This window comes from Lepidochelys olivacea (assembly GCF_965140295.1).
Source record: "Lepidochelys olivacea isolate rLepOli2 genome assembly, chromosome: 1".
Lineage (NCBI taxonomy): Eukaryota > Metazoa > Chordata > Testudines > Cheloniidae > Lepidochelys > Lepidochelys olivacea.
Genome location: NC_140411.1, coordinates 252928811 through 252948817, shown reverse-complemented (window position 1 = coordinate 252948817; position 20007 = coordinate 252928811). Strand labels below are relative to the sequence as shown.

The 20007-nt window shown below is 42.2% G+C and overlaps 1 protein-coding gene across 1 annotated transcript in view; it reads left to right on the top strand.

Annotated features, from left to right (window-relative positions):
• LOC311514346 (uncharacterized protein) overlaps positions 1-20007 on the top strand; it is a 240923-nt gene that overhangs the window by 142257 nt on the left and 78659 nt on the right. The window contains exons 9-10 of the mRNA XM_084616902.1: positions 5386-5536; positions 15344-15424. Coding sequence (XP_084473028.1) covers positions 5386-5536; positions 15344-15424 — 232 coding nt within the window. The remainder of the gene's footprint in view (positions 1-5385; positions 5537-15343; positions 15425-20007) is intronic.

Below are 20007 nucleotides of genomic sequence, written 5' to 3'. Positions count from 1 at the left end.
GGAGGCAAAATGCGACCTTGTAACGAAAGCACATGTGCTATGTATGTAATGTTAACAGCAAGGTTTACCCTGAAAGAGTGTAGCCACTGTTTTATAAAATGTGTCTTTTTAAATACTGCTGTCCCTTTTTTTTTCTACACCAGCTAAATGTGTTTCAATGATCACAGGATCTTCTCCTTCCCAGAGGCTATTGAAACTTAGAAAGAAAAAAAAACGCACTCGCGATGAAATGTTCTCCGAGCTCATACTGTCCTCCCACACTGACAGAGCACAGACGAATGCGTGGAGGCAAATAATGTCAGAGTGCAGGAAAGCACAAAATGACCGGGAGGAGTAAGTGGCGGGCTGAAGAGAGTAAGTGGCGGGCTGAAGACAGGGCTGAAGTTCAAATGTGGTGGCAGTGTGATGAGAGGAGGCAGGATTCAATGCTGAGGCTGCTGCAGGACCAAACCAGTATGCTCCAGTGTATGGTTGAGCTGCAGCAAAGGCAGCTGGAGCACAGACTGCCACTGCAGCCCCTCTGTAACCAACCGCCCTCCTCCCCAAGTTCCATAGCCTCCACACCCAGACACTCAAGAACGTGGTGGGGGGGCCTCCGGCCAACCAGCCACTCCACCACAGAGGATTGCCCAAAAAAAAGAAGGCTGTCATTCAATAAATTTTAAAGTTGTAAACTTTTAAAGTGCTGTGCTTAAAGTGCTGTGTGGCATTTTCCTTCCCTCCTCCACCACCCCTCCTGGGCTACCTTGGTAGTCATCCCCCTATTTGTGTGATGAATGAATAAAGAATGCATGAATGTGAAGCAACAATGACTTTACTGCCTCTGCAAGCGGTGATTGAAGGGAGGAGGGGCGGGTGGTTAGCTTACAGGGAAGTAGAGTGAACCAAGGGGCGGGGGGTTTCATCAAGGAGAAACAAACAGAACTTTCACACCGTAGCCTGGCCAGTCATGAAACTTGTTTTCAAAGCTTCTCTGATGCGCACCGCGCCCTCCTGTGCTCTTCTAACCGCCCTGGTGTCTGGCTGCGCGTAACCAGCAGCCAGGCGATTTGCTTCAACCTCCCACCCCGCCATAAACGTCTCCCCCTTACTCTCACAGATATTGTGGAGCACACAGCAAGCAGTAATAACAGTGGGAATATTGGTTTCGCTGAGGTCTAAGCGAGTCAGTAAACTGCACCAGCGCGCCTTTAAACGTCCAAATGCACATTCTACCACCATTCTGCACTTGCTCAGCCTGTAGTTGAACAGCTCCTGACTACTGTCCAGGCTGCCTGTGTACGGCTTCATGAGCCATGGCATTAAGGGGTAGGCTGGGTCCCCAAGGATACATATAGGCATTTCAACATCCCCAACAGTTATTTTCTGGTCTGAGAATGAAGTCCCTTCCTGCAGCTTTTGAAACAGACCAGAGTTCCTGAAGATGCGAGCATCATGCACCTTTCCCGGCCATCCCACGTTGATGTTGGTGAAACGTCCCTTGTGATCCACCAGAGCTTGCAGCACTATCGAAAAGTACCCCTTGCGGTTTATGTACTCGCCGGCTTGGTGCTCTGGTGCCAAGATAGGGATATGGGTTCTGTCTATAGCCCCACCACAGTTAGGGAATCCCATTGCAGCAAAGCCATCCACTATGACCTGCACATTTCCCAGGGTCACTACCCTTGATCAGCAGATCTTTGATTGCGTGGGCTACTTGCATCACAGCAGCCCCCACAGTAGATTTGCCCACTCCAAATTGATTCCCAACTGACCGGTAGCTGTCTGGCGTTGCAAGCTTCCACAGGGCTATTGCCACTCGCTTCTCAACTGTGAGGGCTGCTCTCATCTTGGTATTCATGCGCCTCAGGGCAGGGGAAAGGAAGTCACAAAGTTCCATGAAAGTGCCCTTACGCATGCGAAAGTTTCGCAGCCACTGGGAATCGTCCCAGACCTGCAACACTATGCGGTCCCACCAGTCTGTGCTTGTTTCCCGAGCCCAGAATCGGCGTTCCACAGCATGAACCTGCCCCATTAGCACCATGATGCATGCATTGGCAGGGCCCATGCTTTCAGAGAAATCTGTGTCCATGTCCTGATCACTCACGTGACTGCGCTGATGTTGCCTCCTCGCCCAGTATTGCTTTGCCAGGTTCTGGTGCTGCATATACTGCTGGATAATGTGTGTGGTGTTTAATGCTTGCCTTGGTATGGTGTCCACACAGAAAAAAGGTGCGGAACGATTGTCTGCCGTTGCTCTGACGGAGGGAGGGGCGACTGACGACACGGCTTACAGGGTTGGCTTCAGGGAGCTAAAATCAAGATAGGGGGTGGCTTTTCATCAAGGAGTATTTCAGGCAGGACTTCACGTAGGGTTCCAATAAGAAATGGTGCACCTAAGTTATTGTTCTTATTGGAACAAGGAGGTTAGCCTGGCCTCTGATTGATACATGGCTAGATTTACCTCGCTGCACCTTCTCTGTGAGTGACTGCAGTGTGACCTAGAGGAATGAGTCCCCTAGACAGGGGAGGAGGCAAATGAGTACAAAACAAATCTGGTCTATTTCTTGTTTTGACCCACTCCATCTATCTTTTACATCTTTGGCTGGCAGCAGACGGTGCAGAAGGACTGCATGCCATCCACATCTCATGGCTGCTCGGCAGAAGATGGTACAGTACGACTGCTTGCCATCCTCATCTCTTGCCTGCCTGGCAGAAGATGGTACAATACGACTACTAGCAATCCTCATCTCTTGCCTGCCTGGCAGAAGATGGTACAGTACGACTGCTAGCAGTCCGTATCGCCTGCCCGCTCACCATAAGACGGTTCAATAGGACTGACTGCAGGACTAAAGAGAATGACCTGGTCAAGTCACTCCAAATTTAGTCCCTGTGCCCATGTCTGCACAGGCGCTCCCAGCCGACGTGGCCAGGAGCACCTCGGACACGACGAGGACGGCTACCAGTCGTACTGCACCGTCTGCTGCCAGAAGGCAATGGGTTGCTGCTACTGTGTAGCAATGCCATACCACGTCTTCCAGCACCCAGGAGACATACGGTGACAGTTAGCTGAGCGGGCTCCATGCTTGCCGTGGTATGACGTCTGCACAGGTAACTCAGGAAAAAAGGCGCAAAACGATTGTCTGCCCTTGCTTTCACGGAGGGAGGGAGTGAACGGGGGCCTGACGATATGTACCCAGAACCACCCGCGACAATGTTTTAGCCCCATCAGGCATTGGGATCTCAACCCAGAATTCCAATGGGCAGCAGAGACTGCGGGAACTGTGGGATAGCTACCCACAGTGCAACGCTCCGGAAGTCGACTCTAGCCTCGGTACTGTGGAAGCGCTCCGCCGAGTTAATGCACTTAATGCACTTAGAGCATTTTCTGTGGGGACACACACACTCGAATATATAAAACCGATTTCTAAAAAACCGACTTCTATAAATTCGACCTTATTCCGTAGTGTAGACATACCCTTTTAGGTGTAAAAGGTTGAGCTAACTCTCTGAGCATGTGGGTGTTTTTCTTGTAAGTATTTAAGAATGAGTTTTTACTGTTTCCTCTCAATTACAGTGATATTTTATAAACAACAAAAAACACTTCAACCAAATAAACTTGTAATAGCTACAAAACCAGCCACTTTTAAAATGGGTTTGCTATTTATACGCTCAATTAACAAGAAGTAATTAAGGCCAGCTTGGTTTCCAAGTTCAGAGTTCTTGTGGTGAGGATTTATGGGGAAACTATGTTAGGGTAAGTTGTAGCTTTTTTTTTTTTCCAATTTGACCATTTCAATAGTTAACACCCTTCCTATGTGGCTACTTTTTATCAATATTATGGTCCCGAACCTCAGGAGTAGAGTAGAGCTCTACTCAGCGCATCTGAGTATATGGGGAGGGATAAAAGTGGATGTAAACCATCTTGGTGATCCCTGACCCATGGGGCTGTTTTGGTCAACAGAGTACACCAATTCAACCTCTGTTTGGGCCTGCTCTGATTTACATGGGTTTGTAACAGCCTGTGACAGAGTTGGGCCACATGGCTACAGGAGAGTGATAGAAGACAGATATATTAGCCCCAGGTTAAGTAGGTCCCTTTTCCCTGGGTAAGGTCACAGGGAAGGTTCCAGAACAATCAGGAACCTTCTGGAGACAATTAAGACAGACAGGCTGATTAGAACACCTGCAGCCAATCAAGGAACTGCTAGAATCAATTAATGCAGGCTAATCAGGGCACCTGGGTTTAAAAAGAAGCTCACTTCAGTTTGTGGTGTGCGTGTGAGGAGCTGGGAGCAAGAGGCACTAGGAGCTGAGAGTGAGAACATGGACTTTTGGAGGACTGAGGTGTACAAACATTATCAGACACCGGGAGGAAGGTCCTATGGTGAGAATAAAGAAGGTGTTGGGAGGAGGCCATGGGGAAGTAGCCCAGGGAGTTGTAGCTGTCACACAGCTATTCCAGGAGGCACTTTAGACAGCTGCATTCCACAGGGCCCTGGGCTGGAACCCGGAGTAGAGGGCGGGCCCGGGTTCCCCCCAATCCTCCCAACTCCTGGTCAGACACAGGAGGCATTGACCTAGACTGTGGATTCACAAAAAACGGCCAAACTGAGGGCTGCCATGAAGCTCCAAGGCGAACAAATCCACCAATAAGTGCAAGACCCACCAAAGTAGAGGAGGAACTTTGTCACACAGCCCCACTTTGAAAATCTTGGCCTTGATTCTTACCTTCTAAACTAATTGGCCTATCCAACTGTCTGTCTGCTTACACATTCCTAGAGCTCAGTCCTGCATTGTGCTGATCACTCTGGCCTCACTCCAACAAAGTGAGTGCTTAACTTAAAGCACGTGTATAGCTCCATTGAAGTCAATACTGCTCATGTGTGTAAGTGCATTGTTGGATTGTGGTCAGAGTGCTCAGAATGATGCAGGATTGAGCCCCTAATGCAGTGGTTCTCAAACTTTTTTTTTCACACAGAAAGCCTCTGAATGCAACCCCGCCACCCCCCTTATAAATTAAAAACACGTTTTTGTATATTTAACACCATTATAAATGCTGGAGGCAAAGCAGGGTTTGGGGTGGAGGCTGACAGCTTACGACTCCCCATGTAATAGCCTCGTGACCTCTGAGGGGTCCTGACCCCTAGTTTGAGAACCCCTGCCCTAATGCAACAAATCACTGTAGTAACTGGGTGGCCTAATGTTTTCTTTGTGAAATGTTCTGTGGCCTTTATTAAGGGTACTATATATATTTCCATTGTGAGTCTGATCTTGCTTTACTGAAGTCAATGGCAAAACTCTCATTCACTTCAATTGTGCAGGATCAGGTCTTATATAGCTTTATATGTTCATGATGGTAACTCAATGATTAAGTTTTCTTTTTGATCATTCTTTTGTTTGCAGACTGTTGGAATGAAATCACCAAATACTCTGAAGAATGAAGAAAATTCTTTATCTACTAGTGAACTACATACAAATACAGACTTGGAAATAAAATCATCTATAGCTGGAGCTTCTTTGGTTGAAGACTGTTGTTTGTTCCCCCAATTAACAGGTATTTCTCCTTAAAAGTGATAACATTCAACATGTTAATGTGCTACTTCTCTGTTCTCAAGGAACATGGAGAGAGGTGATAGTGATTGATCCTTGATGAAGAAATAGTTGAAGGTGTGATGGGATTCCTGGATACGCCAATGCCTTAAAAGGCATGTAATTGAGCATGCTGAGGGAAGCCCTAACAGGGAAATATGCTATTCTGTGCTTGACTGACACGATTTTTTCCTGATATCAGTAGGGTGATCATATTCCCCAAAGTGAAAACAGGACACCTCGTGGGGCTGGCCCGAAGGTCCCCCTCTGGCACAGGACTGGCCAGAGCTGCTGGGCATCACCACTTGCCCAAGCGCTCCGCGCAAGGCTGATCGCCCAAGACACACACCGCTCGCCCTACCCCTGTGCAGAGCTGGCAGCCTGAGCCCCGCCGCCACTGCTCACCCATGCCAACGTCATGGACATCAGAGTATTTTGACAAAACTTGGCATTTGTCCTGTTTGCTTTTGCCCAGATGTTCCTCTGTGCCCACCTAGGACAGTGGCTTTCTACCTTTTAAGACTACTGTACCCATTTCAGGAGTCTGATTTGTCTTGTTTACCCCCAAGTTTCACTACTTGCTTTAAAAACTACTTGCTTACAAAATCAGACGTAAAAATACAGAAGTGTCACAGCCACTATTACGGAAAAATTGCTGACTTTCTCATGTTTACCATATAACTATAAAATAAATCAATTGGAATAGAAATATTGTACTTCCAATTCAGTGTATAGCAGGGGTTCTCAAACTTTCAAACTTGGGGTTGGGACCCAGCAGCGGGTCACGAGCTGTGAGCCTCCCCAAACCCTGCACTGTTTCCAGCGTTTATAATAATGTTAAATATAAAAATGTTTTTAATTTATAAGGGGGGTCACACTCAGAGGCTTGCTGCGTGAAAGGGGTCACCAGTACAAAAGTTTGAGAACCACTGGTGTAGTACATAGAGCAGTATAAACAAGTCATTGTATGAAATTTTAGTTTGTACTGACTTCGCTGGGGCTTTTTATGTAGCCTGTTATAAAACTAGGCAAATATCTAGATGAGTAGATGTACCCCCTGGAAGACCTCTGCCTACCCCATACCACTTTCTTAGATCAAGAGCAAATGGGACAAATACCCAGTTTTGCCAAAAAAGACAGGCTGTCTGGGACAGGGTTTAAAAAGGGGACTGTCCCAGCCAAAACAGGATGTATGGTCACCCTAGATATCAGCTAGTGACAACTGTTTATGCCAGAAATAGCTTCTACCTTTACCTAGTATTGTTGAGGCGGTTGAGACACATGTTGGGTATGTGTCTTTCCCCAACAAAGGACATTAGCTAGCGAGGGAAGAGGATTAAGAAACTAAAGCCACCAAAGGCATGAAGCTCTCTGATGGATGGTGACTAACGCCCTGCTAAGTAAATACCATAGATTGATTCTTGCTCTTGGTTATGTGGGTTTAAATCAGGAGTAAATCAATTGGAATCAATGGAATTACATTAGTGGTATATTTTAAATTTTTTTAACCTCCATTTCTTAATAAAGTAGGAATTAGAGTTTCTCTCAAGGCTACTGAAATAAAAGCATAGTCAAGTTTTACTGCTTAAACCATCTGATGAATTAAGCATAGTGATCTTCAGGGAGCAGATAACTCATTAGCATTAGGTATCCTCTGAAGGACCAGCACTGGTTGAATCCACATGCCTTGCTTTTGTGGCATAAATGATTTTGATGATGAATAGCTCAGCCTTCTGTGGAACTGAGACCCTGTCAACTTGCAGAGTATGGGAGGGCCAGATTATTTTAATGAACTAATCTATACCTGAGTCAGCTAAAATCAGGAGCAAGAGCTTATCAAACAAAGGGAAATGTGTGGTAAAATTAATATCACTTTATCAAAAAGCAATACTGCTCCAATACTATGGGAAAATCATTATTTTGTATTATTTCATTACAATGTAAATCTTTAGTGTTACTTTACTGTAAGAGATACTTTTCTTTCAGTACTGTTCTAGGTCAGTGGTTCTCAAAGATTTTCTTTTTGCAGACCACTTGAAAATTGCTGAGGGTCTCGGCAGACCACTTAATGATCTTTCCAAATGTTGTTTGTACCATTAGCTAACTATTGTAAAACACTTTGGATAAAAGCACTATATAAAAAAACCCTTAATAATAATTTACTTCTTTTGTTCTACAAATAAAAGCACACAACTCATATTTTAATATCAGTAGCCTTACCTTTCGAATGTGATGGATGTGCCCTCTCTCCCACATCACTGCAGCCCCTGAGCTGGGGCTGGGAAGGAGGGAAGGCATCTCCCCACCACAGCAGCCACAGAGCTGAGGCTGGGAAGGAGGGCCATCTCTCCTTGGCAGCCGCAGCCCTGGAGCTGGGGAAAGTCATCTCTTTCTCTGGTCGCTGCAGCCCTGCATGTCCCAAATCCCCCCCACCCCTTCTTCTCACCCCACTGCCCCCTCCCACCTACCCCCTATTCCCCCCAAGGCCACCACCTCATCTTACATGTGCTTCTTCTCCAGGGTCCAGGCACCTAATTAGTGGAGCCCCGCCTGCACCGCTCCACTAATTAGGTGGGTGGCCCTTCATTCTCTCATGTGCGGCTGCCCAGGTGCGCACCTTAGAGGGAGCTATCCGCGGATCACTTGAATGGAGCTCGTGGACCACTGGTGGTCCACAGACCACAGTTTGAGAACCTCTGTTCTAGGTTATGTAGGACATTTAGGGTAATTTTTTCTATCAATTTCAAAATGCAAAAGGAAAATAAATCTAAAATAAAAGGAAAGATTACATTAGTTCACCAACCAAGCAAAGCCCTTTTTTTGTAAGGAACTAAGGGGGCAATTGAGAATTTAGGCCCTGAACCAGTAAAACACTGAAGCACATGCTTGATTTTTAAGTACTTGAGTAGTCTCATTAATTTCAGTGGGACACATGCTTGAAGTTAAACATGTGACATGTGCTTAAGTGCTGTGCTGGATTAGGGCCTTAGGATGCTCTATGGGAAATACTTTTAATAGGGATTGAAGATCTTGATGGAACTGAAAACTGAAACCCTACCCTTCCAGGGGCTGAGCACTCTTGACTTCCTTTGAAGAGTTGAACATACATAGCACCCCCCCCAAGGATTTGGCTCTAACTAAAAGATGTTCCTTGATCAAGTTCAGAGTGACACCAGTCCAGGAGGATGGACAGAAATAGAAGGAATCAGAGTGAATAAATAAATGGTGCAAAGCTTTCCCTTAAGCTTCCCCATTTTATTTATTATTTACTGTGCAGTAATGCCAAATATGTACTCGTTGCTATGGAATCATATAGGAAAACAAGGTCCCTGTCTGAAGAACTTATGGTCTAAAGGACAGAAAACAAAAGGTGAGGGAAAAGGGTACAAAATACGGAGTGGTCAGTGTGATGATAGGCCAGACTCTCTCAATAGTTCCATTGTGTTTAATTTTAATATATGATCATATATTTGTTTTATTTATATTATAGAGACTTTGTTTTACGGCATAGGGGTTGAAGTAGGAGAAAAGAGGGGTGGAAAGGGATTTGTGGGAGCAATTGGGGTGTGGGAGCAGGCAACTGAATTCCACTCTGAATTTCTCTAGCTTCAACTTCCCACTATTGGATCATGTTATACCTGAAGAGCCCATTATTAAATATTTGTTCCCCATATAGGTACTTATAGACTGTAATAAAGTCACCCCTTAACCTTCTATTTGTTAAGTTAAATAGATTGAGCTCTTTAAAGTCTATCACTGTAAGGCATGTTTTCTAATCTTTTAATCATTCTCATGGCTCTTCTGTGAACCCTCTCAAATTTATCAGCATCCTTTCTGAATTGTGGACAGCAGAACCAGACACAGTATTACATAATGGTTAAACCAGTCCCAAATACTGAGGTAAAATAATCTCTCTATTCCTACTTGAGATTCCCCTGTTTATACATCCAAGAGTAACATTAGTTCTATGGGCCACAGAGTCACACTGGGAGCTCATGTTCAGCTGATTATCCTCCATGACCCTAAGACTTTTTCAGAATCACTGCTTCTCGGGACAAAGTCCCCCATCATGTAAGTATGGCCTACATTCTTTGTTCCTAGGAGGTATACGTTTACATTTAGCCATATTAAAACACATGGTGTTTGCTTTGCCCAGTTTCACAAGTGATCCATATTTCGCTATAGAAGTGACTGCTCTTCATTATTTACCACACCCCCAATTTTTGTGTCACCTGTAAACATTGTCAATGTTGATTTTATGTTTTTTTTTCCAGGTCATTGATAAAAATGTTATATAGCCTAAGGCCAAGCACCGATCCCTGTGGGAGCACACTAGAAACACACCCACTCAATGACAAATTCCCCATTTACAATTACATTTTGAAACCTATCAATTAGCCAGTTTTTAAGCCATTTAATGTGTGCCCTGTTAATTATATATTTATATTATATTTACACAGAAGTTTAAGAATATTACATCCACCCTATTCCTTATCAGCCAAATTGGAAATCTCATAAAAATATCATTAGTTTGACAGAATCTATTTTCCATAAAACCCATGCTGATTGGCATTAGTTATATTATCCTTCTTTAATTCTTTATTAATTGAGTCTCATATCAGCCACCCAGTTATTTTGCCTGGGATCAATGTCAGACTGATAAGCCTATAATTACCCTAGTCATCCCATTAATCATTTTTAAATATTGCACATTAGCTTTTTTCCAGTCCTCAGGAACTTCCTATGTGTTCCAACAGTCATTGAAAATCAACATTAGCGGTCCAGCAAGGTCCTCAGCCATCTCTTTTGAAAGTTTTGGATGCAAGCTGTCCAGACCTGCTGATTTAAAAATGTCTAACTTCAGAGCTGCTGTTTTACATCTTTCTGAGATACAAGTAGAATGGAAAGACTTATATGATATGACTAAATCATCTATTTTTCCCAAATACAGAACAGAAATATTTATTGAACACTTCTGCCTTTTCTGCATTATTATTCATAATTCTAATATTTCCATCTTGTAATGGACCAGCACCATTGTTAGGATTCTTTTTGTTCCTAATATACTTTAAAAATTCTTTAATTCTGCGGGCCAGAGATATCTCCTTGTGTCTCTTTGCTTCCCTTATCACTTTTCTACTCTTCTTAGCTTCTGATTTATATTCATTACTGTCAATTTCTCCTTTCTTACTCTTTTTTTTTAAATATATAGCTGCCTTCACTTCCTCTTCAAACAAGGTTATTTTTTTTAACCAATAAGACCTTCTTCCTCAGTTGTGGGATTGTGGCTTTTTGGGCTTCTAGTAAAGTGTTCTTAAACAGTTGACATGTATAACATGTGGAAATATCCCCTTCACAGAATGATACAATCAATTATTTTTGTTAATTGGTTAATGTTTTCCTGTTGCTCTTTGCAATTTATATAATGGACTTGCCTGGAGAGGTAACATTTTTAGTACAACAGAGGAGAACGTTGTTACTGGGATTTGGGTAAAAAGGAGAACATGACAGTTTCCGCCGTCTAGAATCATATGTAGATAGATAGAGATAGATAGATATTTTTAGAATGAACCCGTTCAAATTACTCTGTTCCAACAGACTGCTTAGCTGAGTCTATCTATATAGGAAATATGATCTGGTTTGTCACAAAATCTGTCACTGTGTGTGAATTGAACTGCTAAATTGATTTACAGTGTTTTAGTACAACTACTCCTGGACATCTGGGGTGAGAGTTACTGAACAATTAGTGTAAAAACATCAATGGTATTTTATTTATGAAAGATTTGTGCATGTACTGTAGGTACTGTACTTAGAAGGCACTGTAATTAGTCTGATCCACCCAGGATCATTTATGAGGTGCAGCATTGGGAAAGCCTATTCTCAAAATGATTTTAATAATTGTTTTTTGTAATTAACTTTGCCTGTAAATATTTTGCAGTTAGGACAGTGTTATTTTAAATATACATTTTCAATCATAGGATTTTTATACCATGGACCAAATCTAGAGGTCCCTACTTAGTTCTTGCTAACGTTACTCAATCTTTATTCAGACAAAATTCCCATTATGGTCAATAGAGGGATAAATAAATTCCCATTATAGTCAATAGAGGGGTCAGTTATGACTTAGTCACAAGCGTCTTGTATGGGAGAATACATAATCGATCAAGAAGCAGATTATGACATACTTCCTACGTTATCTAGAACATAAAAGTTGCATATTGAGTCAGACCAATGGTCCATCTAGCCCAGTATCCTGTCTTCCAATGGTGGCCAATGTCAGATGCTTCAGAGGGAATGAACAGAACAGGCAATCATAGAGTGATACATCCACTGCCACCCACTCCCAGCTTCTGGCAATCAGAGGTGAGGAGAACCTAGACCATGGGGTTGCATTGCTGATCCTCTTGGCTAATAGCCATGAACTTATTTAATTCTTTTTTGAACCATGTTATAGTTTTGGCTTTCACAACATCCCCTGGCAGTGAGTTCCACAGGTTGACAGTGCATTGTGTGAAGAAGTACTTGCACTGGTTTGTTTTCAGCCTGCTGCCTATCAATTTCATTGGGTGACCCCTGGTTCTTGTGTTATGTGAAGGAGTAATAACACTTATTCACTTTCTTCACACCATTCATGATTTGATAGACCTCTATCATATCCCCTCTTTGTCATCTCCTTTCCAAGATGAAGAATCCCACTCTTTTTAATCTCTCCTCATACCAAAGCTGTTCCATACCCTTAATCATGTTTGTTGCCCTTCTCTGTACCCTTTCCAATTCTAATGTATCTTTTTTGAGATGGGGTGACCAAAACTGAATGAAGTATTCAAGGTGTGGGCATATCATGGATTTATATAGTGGCATTATGATATTTTCTGTCTTATTATCTATCACTCTCCTAATGATTCCTAACATTCTGTTAGCTTTTTTGACTGCCGCTGTATATTGAGCAGATGTTTTCAGAAAACTAGCCACAATGATTCCAAAATTTCTTTCGAGTGGTAACAGTTAATTTAGATCCCATCATTTTGTATTAATAATTGGGATTATGTTTTCCAAATGTGCATTACTTTGCATTTATCAATATTGAATTTCATCTGCCATTTAGTTACTCAGTCACCCAGTTTTATGTGATCCCTTTGTAACTCTTTGCAGTCTGCTTTGTATCTAACTATCTTGAGTAATTGTGTATTATCTACAGATTTTACCACCTCATGGTTTACCCTCTTTTCCAGATCATTTATAAATATGTTAAATAGGACTGGGCCCAGTACAGACCCTTAGGGGACACCACTATTTACCTCTCTCCATTCTGAAAACTGATCATTTATTGCTACCCTTTACTTTCTGTCTTTTAACCAGTTACTGATCCATGAGAAGACTTTCCTTCTTATCCCATGACAGCTTACTTTGCTTAAAAGCCTTTGGTGAAGGTCCTTGTCAGGGTTCCCTCCCCACTCTGAACTTTAGGGTACAGATGTGGGGACCCGCATGAAAGACACCCTAAGCTTATTTCTACCAGCTTAGGTTAAAACTTCTCCAAGGCACAAATTCTCCCTTGTACCTTGGATTAGGTAAATGCTGCCACCACCAAGTGATTTAACAAAGAATCAGGGAAAGGACCACTTGGAGTCCTATTCCCCCAAAGTATGCCCCCAAGCCCTACACTCTCCCTTTCCTGGGGAGGCTTGAGAAGAAACAAGAAGAGCACAGACCAGCCTTGGGTTTTTTTGGACACTAAAAAAACCAATCAGATTCTTAAAAAAAACCTAGAACTTTATTAGAAAAAAAAAGGTAAAAGAAGCACCTCTGTGAAATTAGAATGGGAGATAATCTCACAGGGCAATTAGACTCAAAACACAGAGAATTTCCCTTTAGGCAAAGCCTTAAAGTTACAAAAAGAAAAACCAGGAATACATCTTCCTCTCAGCACAGAGAAAATCACAAGCCAAAACAAAAGATAATCTAATGCATTTCCTTGCTAAATACTTACTAAGAAGCTGGAGTGCTTGCTTTCTTGTTCTGTCTCCGGCAAAAGCCACATGGAACAGACAAAGCCCTCCCCTCCAGATTTGAAAGTATCTTGTCCCATTATTGGTCCTTTTGGTCAGGTGCCAGCCAGGTTACTTGAGCTTCTTAACCCTTTACAGGTAAGAGATTTTTGTGCCTCTGGCCAGGAGGGATTTTATAGTACTGTATACAGACAGGTGGTTACCCTCCCCTTTATTTTTATGACAGTCCTCTTTAAAGGCTTTCTGAAAGTCCAAGTACACTAGACCCACTAGTTCACCCAAGTCCACATGTTTGTTGACACTCTCGAAGAATTCTAGTAGATTGGTGAGGCATGATTTCCCCTTACAAAAGCCAAGTTGACTCTTCCCCAACAAATGGTATTCATCTAAGTGTCTGATAATTCTGTTCTTCACTAGAGTTTCAATTAATTTGCCTGGTTCTGAAGTTAGCCTTACTGGCCTATAATTGCCAGGATTGCTTCTGGAGCCTTTTTTTAAAATCGATGTCACATTAGCTACCCTCCAGTCATCTGGTATAGAAATTGATTTAAATGATTGGTTACATACCACAGTTAGTAGTTCTGCAATTCCATATTTGAGTTCCTTCAGAACTCTTGGGTGAATACCATCTGGTCCTGGTGACTTATTACTGTTTAATTTACCAGTTTTCCAAACCCTCTTCTATTGACACCTCAATCTGGGACAGTTCCTCAGATTTGTCACCTAAAAAGAATGGCTCAGGTGTGGGAATCTCCCTCACATCCTCTTTAGTCAAGACCAGTGCAAAGAATTCATTTAGCTTATTCACAGTAGTCTTATCATCCTTGAGTGCTCCTTTAGTACCTCGACATCCAGTAGCCCCACTGATTGTTTGGCAGGCTTCCTGCTTCTGATGTACTTAAAAAAATGTTTGCTGTTAATTTTTGAGTCTTTTGCTAGTTGCTCTTCAAAGTCTTTTTTGGCCTGGCTAATTATACTTCTACAGTTTTACATTCTAGAGAGTTCTTGGGCTACAGCATTAATTCAGAAATAGAGTGCTTTAAGATCCTTGTGTTTTTTACCTGAATGAGTTGACTTAATCTACAGGGCTTTTACCTGTGATGATGGTAGTGATTTATGTATAGAGCACCTAACTATTTTCTAGGGTCCTCACATTTGCAAAGTCAAGTTGGATATCTGCCGTGAATAGCTTGTACTGTAAGAATCTACTAGACAGTACCTTCTTTCCACACAGGGTCCCATTAAATGCAAAAGGACTCTATGCAGGTCTGCAAAGGTCTGCATTTGTGGGACCAATGCTGGATTAGACATAAGAAGGAACCCCCTGCCCACAATAAAAAGATAGACCGAAAATGGGGAAGGTATGCAAACATAAAAGCAAAGTGATTGAGAGGATGTTTGCCATACATCTTGATGAATTTGCACATTGACTTTGACAGATAAACTAGGATATCATATTAAAAACTATGAAATAAACGCATTCCAGAGGCAGTGCGTGTTTATCACAATATTTGATAATTAAGACTTTTACTTCCTCTGATTGACAGAAAAATATGTACTCATGATTCCATTAATCTAACAAAGTTTTATATTGAACTTTAGTTTAGAATTGGGTTTTTTTTGGTTGCTTTGACTGGAATAATGTGGTGAAAAATGCCTTTGTACTGGCTTATGAATTATATTTATAAGCTCTTTCATATTTAGAATCTTAGAAAAACTTTTGGTATTTCTTCAGTCTTGCTTATATTAACGATGTCTGACAGGCTTGAATGAAACTGAATCCAAGCTGGAGAGTAGGGACCCTCTCTCTGTTGGACACATTCACAAGGCTCAGCATGATACAGGTAAGCTTGTGAACTTTTGAACAATTGTATTTGTTTTCTTATTATTGTGCATAGCCTACCATGTAATAATACAGTATAGTGATTCATTATCAAATCACAGACTTGTCCCCAAATAAAATGATATGTAAGTTTCTAGTCCCTCAGTTTATAGGATCTTTTGGCTTGTGTATTTGTTTTCTGGATCTCCCAGTTCTGCCATTAGTCCACATAAAGAATCTGATCCTGGGAGCTGCTGAGCACCATAAATTCCCAGATAACACTAGCTTTTAAGGTGGTTGGTTGAACTTGTCACCTTAGTTAGTTTGTAATTAATTTTTTTTTCTGTAGGAGTATATTCATTTGTGTGCATGATCTCATTCCCTCTCATTCTGATTTTAACTCTGGCTGTGTATATATTACACTTCACAAACAATATTATGGGCTAGATTCAGAAGTGATATGTAAATCTCTTTCTCTGTGTATGTGTATGTGTGTGTGTGTGTTCCTAAACCTTCTAAAACTTCAAAAATATTATTGGATAACAGCTTAAAAACATATATTTTTCTGTAAAGCAGAGACAGTAAAAGACTGTATTATACATGGCCTTTTGTCTCACCATTTTATTCCAGACATGGAAACCAGAAAAATAAGTTCTAAAATAAAGATCAACGTACAACTTTGTTAAACTGACAAAAATATCAGCTGTCTTCAACTTCTTCTCTGCCTAGCTGTTATTAGATAGGTAATTTCCTGTAGACATCACAGTAGAAGAGGTTTTTGAGGGGGGATCAGAAGGAGGAGAGTGTATAACTCAGTTCAGGGATGCCATTCCATACATACGTAGGGAAGATGTGGAAGAAAGAACAAAGTGCAGACAAATAGAGACCAAGGCTGGCATTGTTGGTAGAACTGAGGGCAGGGGAGTGACACAAGTAGAGAGGAGAGGAAACAAGCAGGGAATCGGAGAGATTAAGAGGGCCCTGAAGGTGATGACACAAACCTTGAACCTTGGTGGAAATGGGGGTGCCAGAGGAAAGATTAAAACAAGGTCTGACCTGGCCAGAACAATGGGAAAGGAAGATGATCCTAGCAGCTGGTAAGGTCTTAAAGTTTTTAGACTTGCTTACATCTGCTTTGCTGATGTATAAGGAAGTGCAAGTTGGTGTCACTAAGACTATGTCTATGCTGCAAGCTGCGGGTATGATTCCCAGCTCACGGAGACCAGGTCTACCCTATAAACTTACATCAGTATGACTGTGTCGCTCAGGGGCATGAAAAATCCCCCCTTCCTCCCGAGTGACGCAGTTATACTGACTTAACCCCCGTCGGCATAGTAGCGTCTTCACTGAAGCACTAGAGTGGTACAACTGCACCGCAGCAGAGTTTTCAATGTAGACCTGCCCAGAGACACACTTGTGCTATCTCTCAGTGAGCTAAGGTGATAAAAGTAGTAATGTAGCTAGGGTAGCACAGGAAGTGTCCAGTGGCAGCCCGGGTTAGCCATGCTGAGTACGCACCCAGGAGGTTCAAGCAGCTTTGTACTTGGCACACCTAGCCCATGCTACCCTGCTGCTATGGCTACACTACTGTTTGAGCGAGCTAGCACGAGTATGTCTGAGAGTTGGCAATCACATGCCTTGCTCATAGTGTGGACATAGCCTTAGATGTCAAGGAGCTGTAAGGAGGTATAAGTGAAAGCACTTTACTGTACTTTCATTTATACGTCCCTATAGCCCCTCAGTGTGTAAGTTACACGAACGTCGACTCCATTAAGCATTAGCAGAGCAGGTATAAGTAGGCTTAAGGGAGTTGTCCTGAGTATAGCATTGTTTATGGAGGTCTGATTTCAACCACCTTAAACATCACCTCTGAATTTAGCCCAGTATATCTAATAATACTGCTCATTAAACCCTGGCCACCTACTTCAATGTATTTTCTTAGCAACTGGCTATCCCCTTTTAGCAAAATCGTCTACAGCATTGTTTTATTAATTGTTGCTGAAGCCGGTCGAGTTGCTCCTCAGTTCCACCTGTGAAAATCGGAGCAGAATTTGGTCTCTTAAGAAAATTTTCTGAAGCTTAATTTTTAACTTGTCCCATGGTAAAAACAGCATAGAATGTGGTGATATGCTTGCTTAATACAGACTTCTCTGAGCTCTGGAATTACTAAGGGGGTTGCTTAAAAGAGTTGAGATATTAGCAGTGTGGACCCATTGTGTTCTATTCTTTTTCTGAACCAGAAAATGCATTTCTACTGCAGTGTGGATATAGTTTCAGTTGAGATAAAACAAACTTCTGCTGGGTCTTTTTGACATTAAGCTGTTGCGGAAGATGTTAAAGCAAAAGTAAATGTACTAATCATTGGTAACAAAGCAGCCTAATCCATGCTGACCTACAATTTGTTTAGGATCCTTTGGAGCAACAGAGAGATTAAAGTGTATATAAAAAAAGAAGTAAACAGTGGGTCAGAGATTAGAAGTGAAAAAGGAAAAGGCTGGATTCCCCTGGACCACACACTGATAGTAGACCTGCCTTCAGTGATTGTTAGAAAATGTTTCATGTTTCTTCTCCCCCCCAAAAAAGAACCTTAGAAAACAGAAGGTTTGATTGGCACTTGTCATGGCTGATAGAGAGAGGAAGATGCTTTGGTAAAAAGGAGAGGGAGGCAGCCGTGTCAAAGGCAGCAGCAGTCAAAGAACAATTCCGCCTTTCTGTGGTTTTGTCTTTCTCAAAATTATTCAAATCTGGGTGGCATCTGAGAATAACTGGCATTTTGACACAGCTTAAAGGATTGTCTCACTAACTCTATTGAACTGAGGCTGCCATCCTTTCTAAAAAATGTATAAAGAGAGATCTTCCATAATCTGATATGTATACAAATGAAAGGCAGCTTGATACCAGAGGTCTTTCGATAGTTTTTTTGGGGGGAAGGGTGCGGGGGGAACAATTTTATCCATTTCTTGACTTTTCATCTGTGTACAAGAATGCTACTTATTGGTTTAAAAAGGTTTTATTTGATTTTCTTTTGAATATCCATATTTGCTTGAATTGCATCTGGTGGTTACAAATTCAAATCAAGCCAGCTGGATTAGAATCAACACATGTAGGGAACTTCCTGTCAAAGGAGGTTCCTCACCAACTAGGAATCTCCCTCCTATTGATGGCCCTCCTGTGAATGAATTTTTCTTTCACTGGCAATTTTCTTTCTCTCTTTCTTTCTCTCTTTTTCCTACCAGAAAGGCATCATGGCTGTTTTCCGCCCATTGTCACAACCGCACTGGCAGGCATAAATGGGCTCTATAGCATTACTAACTCTTCTGTCATTCTGAGCTGTTGGTCTCCTCTTCATTTAACTTAGCTCCAGCTGGGGCCAAACCCACCTCACCCTATTCACATGTATAGCACCATTGAAATAAAGGGAACTACTTATGTCAGTAAGGTTAGCAGGATTTGGTCTCCATTGGTGTTCTATGTATAACCTATTGAGTTCACCCAAATGGACCCCAGATTTCCCCATCAGTAACAGGTCCAGCAGGAAAAATATCTTGTCTTCCCTACTTCTTGCACTTATGTGTTTATTTTATACTGTTAGTAGAACAAACTAAACATGGGCCTCTCTATCCCCACTGTTTCTTTATCATTTGTTAACGGCAGCAATTATAATAAAGAAACAAATATTTCAAAGCACGGGGGAAAAAATCACTCAGGCCAGCTACATGGGTCAGAATCCTTACTTGTGGGCTGTTTGGCTGATCTCTGAGCTCCCTTCTCCATACCCAGCAAAAGTCAGCAGATTATATGGTTCCTAATTGGCATATTAACAATATCTAATTGCCAAATAACCTACTTGTTTAACCCTCGCTGGTTCTGGATAAAATCCTGAAATAGAGGACGAGATAGTTGGGTTTTTCCCCAGCATCCATTTTGGGGAGGGGGTACGATAGGTCCAGAAGAATGACCCCCCAGGGCCTCTGTGGGACAGTACATCCTGTCACAGTTCACCATTCAAGTCTTGTGGCTGGTCTCTCTTCTGTTTAGCTCATCAAACTGTGTTGAGCAGAGCTATCTTAGTAAAGAAATTGGATATGTCTTCAGTGGAAAAAACCTGAATATTGGAAGAATACAGGAGAATGCCACTATGGCTGTGTCATCAAAAGTAGAACCTCTAAAATTGTTACAGGGATTTGGCATATTCTTGTTGCCATATTGAGGGATTTAATTGTGATTCTCAGTATCTGCAGCTGATAATGTTTATAGCTATTGTGTCATTTAAAATAACATTAATAATGAGACATGTCGGTCCAAGAGCATGGGCAAAAATAGTTCTTCTTCGAGTGATTGTTCATATGAATTCCAATTAGGTGTGCACGCGCTGCGTGCATGCCAGCCAGAAAACTTTTCCTCTAGCAGTATCCGTCAGATCAGCCTGGGCCTCCCCGGTGTCATGCCTTCATGGCACTGAATATAGAGCCCTGCCGACCTGCCGTCCCCTCAGTTCCTTCTTACTGCCAGTAACGGTTAGCTGGAATGCCTTTAGCTCTTGCCTCAGCAAGCATCTTTTTTCAGTGTCCTTTACTGATCAACTCTGTCCCCTGTTCAGCAGAT